Source organism: Pteropus vampyrus, unplaced genomic scaffold (genome assembly GCF_000151845.1).
Source record: "Pteropus vampyrus isolate Shadow unplaced genomic scaffold, Pvam_2.0 Scaffold352, whole genome shotgun sequence".
In the NCBI taxonomy this organism is placed as follows: Eukaryota; Metazoa; Chordata; class Mammalia; order Chiroptera; family Pteropodidae; genus Pteropus; species Pteropus vampyrus.
In genome coordinates, this window is record NW_011889133.1 from 462,750 (window position 1) to 467,224 (window position 4,475).

General features: G+C 54.6%; 1 protein-coding gene across 3 annotated transcripts in view; it reads left to right on the forward strand.

Moving 5' to 3' along the window:
* The first annotated feature begins 431 nt into the window (after window positions 1-431).
* UBE2L6 (ubiquitin conjugating enzyme E2 L6) overlaps window positions 432-4,475 on the forward strand; it is a 9,229-nt gene continuing 5,185 nt past the window's right edge. The window contains exons 1-3 of one of the 3 annotated variants that reach the window (XM_023522614.1): window positions 432-751; window positions 1,218-1,319; window positions 3,981-4,076. In XM_023522614.1, coding sequence (XP_023378382.1) covers window positions 725-751; window positions 1,218-1,319; window positions 3,981-4,076 — 225 coding nt within the window. In that variant the 5' untranslated portion in view covers window positions 432-724. The remainder of the gene's footprint in view (window positions 752-1,217; window positions 1,320-3,980; window positions 4,077-4,475) is intronic. The other 2 variants (XM_011379023.2, XM_011379024.2) reach the window with 2 other exon arrangements.

The following is a 4,475-nucleotide window of genomic DNA, read 5'->3' on the forward strand; positions in this document are numbered from 1 at the left end:
CAAACCTTAAACCAAGAGAGAATGGGTCCAACGGCGCCCCTTTGCAGGGTGCTTTTCGTCATGCAACCACACAAAGGATCTCAAACTGCTAGGGAAGGGGTCTTTGGAGGCTGTAATGGGGCTTTGGGCTCAGAGAGGGGGAATGACTGGTCTAGGGGGCTTGAGGAATTCGCTGGGGGAGTTTAGGGCGGCGGTCTGTTGGTGGAGCCGCAGAGCAACCTGTCGGGAGCTGAGACAGCATAGCCAGCATCCAGTATTGACTTAGGGGGAGTGTTTGTTTGGGGTAGCGGGCAAACGAGGGAGCCCCCCCGCCCACCCCACGGCCTCCGGCGGCGGAGCTGGAATCAGAACCCGGATGGGCGGACCCCAGCCTCCAGCCTGCGAGCGCTCGTTGCCTGGTGCACGGCGCCCCCCAGTGGGATACCGGGATCCGGCCACATCGCGCGCTCCCGGGCCCGCCCGGTCCCCCAACAAAGGGCGCGAGTTCCGGGTATCCCAGCCCACGGCCCTGGGGCCCCAGCCAGGGCCCGAGAGGCTCCTGCCCTCGACCGCTTCCCAGTGTCAGCGGAAGAGGCAGGGAGCAGGTCCACATGGTCACGGGCGCGCCGGTGAGCGGAGCGCGGGCGGGGCTCCCGGAGGTGGGGTCCCCGGGGCGGGGCGCCACCAGGCCGCCGGCCGGCGCATAATCTCACTGGAGTCGCCAGAGTCCACACTCCGTCCCGAGATGACGGCGAACAAGCGAGTGGCGAAGGTAACTCTGTGGAGGTGACCCCTTTCTCACGGATCCCCTCGCCCTCTCCACTCCCTTCTCCATCCTCCCTTCCCCCGGGCTCTCCCTGCGCATTTGTTTGTCCCGGTTCCGGGGCGGCCTGAACCCTGTTATCCCGGTCCACTCCTAGAGGAGGAGTGGGTCTTCCAGAGGGGCCAGAGCTGGAGTTTTGGGGGGCAGGAGCATATCCGGCGGGGATGTCGCAGGCTCCCTGAGCTGTGCTGGAGACGGGGATGAGCTGGCTTCTCCCAAACTGGTTTCGGTTTCTTTTCTTCTGCCAGAAACTTGTGATAACAACTGTTTGCGTCTCAAGTGCCCAAGGGTTCAAGGAACCAGGCTCTCTGCTTGGCGGCGGGGCGGGATGGTTTTGAACTGACATAACCAGGACACGGTCCTGGCCTCGGAATAGCTCAGGACCCGCCCCCTAATTTGGTACCTGCATTACTAGAGTCTCGAGAAGTCTGGGATGCTGAGTAGGAGTCGCGAGCAAAGTTCCCTGGGTATTCTTGGGAGGAAAAGCTGCCGTGGCGGACCTGGAAGGCGTCCTGGAGTAGGTGGCGCGCGTTCATTCGTTCTACAGATCTCGAATGCCTGTTATGTGCTGCCTCCTGCTCTAGGAGGTGGGGAGGCAGAGATGAGCAGAAAACCCTGTCCTCAGTGAGCTTTCTTTCCAATTAAAGACACAAGGATAGGGAGGGGACAGTTTCCCCCCCGGAGGAGGGAAAACCCAGAGTGTTTGCAGGACTGGGGTACAGCCGGGAGATAGAGATGGGAAGAGATAGGGAAGGAAGAGCGCCCCTGGTGATGTGGGTCTGACACCTCCCAGACTTCGAGTATCTCAGAAGTTCCCCTGCAATGTGCAGAGTGGGGTGTGGTCTTGAGGGGAATAGAAAGGTGTGCCTGCTACCCTCCGCCTCGGAGAAGAAGATGTCCCAGATTGGGGCACCCAGAGCAGGTGCAGCCCCAAACTGGAGGCTGGCAGCAAGACGGGGCGGAGGGTCTTTCCAGCCAAATGGGAAAGAGCAGGAGTCGGTGTTTGGTGTTTATCCCATTGGCACCATTAAGTGCCAAGCAATTTACTTTAGTTATTTTATTTTATTCTCTCAGAAACCCTGTGAGGTAAGTCATATACCCCCACTTTACAGATGAGGAAGTGGAGGCTCAGAATTAATGACTCAGATGTCAGGGTCACCCAGTCGGGAGTGACGGTGCTGGGATTTGAGCCCAGGTCAGGGGAGCTCCACTCAGAAGGTTCTTTCAGTGGCCTCTCTACTTTCATTTTCTGTTACTCTGAGTCGGGTGATTTCCTAACAGGCATCCGGGAAGAGCTGTATGTCCTCACTGGGGTTTCGACATCCTCGGACTTTGGGAAAGGTTTGGCAGAACTCACTTATAACTGATGAAAGTCCAAGTGCTCCCGGTTATAGCGAAGTCGGAAAACATCCATTCCGCAGCTTCTCTCTTCAGCCTTGGCCTTCATTCTTGTCAAAGAGACACAGTTGATATGGGAACTAGGCCTTGAAGTAGCAGATGCTTCTAGTTTGAGGGTAGTGTCTAACCACTATGCTGTACACCCAAAACTAACATAACAGGCAATGTCAACTGTAGCTGGCGGGGAAAAAAGATCAATGAGGATCAGAGAGTAGACCGTAGGCAGAAGGCTCTAGAAGCAATTATTGGTATGGACAGACATGGAGGATGGGCAGAAAGCTAGGAAGTGGGGTCGGGGGTGTGTTCACGTGTGGGGCGTAGAGAACATTTAGGTGGTCCACAGTGTTAAAGGACCTTCCCCATCCGTGGACGGGCCGTGGGAAGCTTTCTCTCTGCCTTTGTTTCTGCCAGTGCCTCTCAGCCTCGTCACCATTGACATTTTGGGCCTGATAATTTGTTTATCAGCATCCCAGGCCTCTACCCACTAGATAAGGAGTGGCACTGCCCCATGGTGACACCCCAAAATGATTCCAGACATTACCAAGTATCCCCTAATTGCCCTGAGCAGAGAATCACTGGTTTACACCTTCGGTGTTTCCGAGCATATGACCTGCCCTTGAATGTCTAATAATCTTTAATATTGTAATTGTTCCCCCCTCACCCCCCAAAAAAGTCTGTTGTCCCACAGGATGGACCCTGAAAGGGCTCCTTGGTCAGATACGTTTGGGAAGTGCCCCATGCCCTGGGCACTCACATCTTGAAGACTGACGATACGCAATGGCATTTCAAGGCTTTGGGAAGTCCTGCAGACAAGAAGTCTGTTCAGCCTAGTGTTTCTCAGTGTACTCAACCACGGAACCCTTTTCCTGTAATAACTATTAATCTCGCATGGGACACGCCATTCGCAGTTGCTCTGGCGGGGCCCTTTGCCTCGGTGCCTCCCCCTTCTCTGCACAGTGGGCTCCTTTATTCTGCGTGGCCCAGTCCACTGTCACCCTCTGCGAGGCCTTCCTGCTGCCCTCTCCTTTCCTTCCTCGTTCTGTCTCCACATATTGTCCACATAATCACGTTCCCGTTTCTGCCATTATGCCAATGAAGTTCTTGAGAGCTGGGCTCCGCCTTAGTCAAGTGTCCGTAGACGATGCTCGAGAAAGGGCTGTTGGGAGAATCTAGTGATGTCTCGGTGATTGGGTCACATTTCTGGGAATGCGCGTCACTCTTATGCCCTTCTTTCTCTGCTTGGTGTATAGAGTTCTGCTTTGCCGTGGTCCATCTGAGTCGTTCCCCTTCCCCGGTCCTGGGCTGGAGGAGTCTGACAGGCACAGGGCGACGTCTCTGATGACGGGCCCTGTCAGGGCGCGTCGTCATGCTGGACACTCAGTGGAGACTATGGGAGGAAGGGAGGGAGGGCAGGTATCAGGACCTTGTGACTCTCTAGGAAAAGGACTAGAGGACCGAGGTTAAGTGCCTTGGTTTCAGGAGAGAAGGCCCCAAGGGAAGTTGACTTCTAAGTTGTGACACCGTGAAGCAGTGACCTTCATTTCCCTCTGCCTAGCATGTACAGGGTGGTGCCGAGGCTAATGCTGGAGAAGTCACTTAAAGCACTTGGCGCCACATCTGACACATACTAAGTGCTCAATAAATGGGGGCTCTGACTTTGCCGGCTTCCATCCCCTAGGGTGGCCTGTTTGGGACTTGGGACAGCCTCTGGGGGAGGGGGGCGGGGAGCAGCTGAAGTCAGAGAGACTAGTCAGCTGTCCCCTTGCTGTGCCTCCTGCAGGAGCTGGAGAATCTTCAGAACGAGCTCCCCCCATACCTATGTAACCTGTCCAGTGATGACAACAACGTCCTGGTGTGGCATGCAGTCCTCCTGCCTGTGAGTGTCCCCGAGATCATGGCTTTAGGTTGAGGGGACTGAGGCCGGGGACCTGGGCAGGGAGGGTTAGGACTGGGCAAGAATTTTCCCTGCCTTAGAGCCATTTTTTTACTGCCCCTGTCATTTTACTGCCCCTGGATTGATTGTTTCTGAGTCTGGATTGATTATTTCTGAGGTTGAAGCTGACTGATGAAAAAGCTAAAAGACTTTTAGACTAGGTAGGAGACCCTCTTCTCAAACCAGTAGCTGCCAAGCCCTCCACAGAAGATTCAGCAGACAAATGGCATCCAAAAAAAAAAAAAAAATCTATCTATCTATCTATCTATCTATCTATCTATCTATCTATCTATCTATCTATCTCTATCTATCTATCTATCTATCTATCTATCTATCTATCTA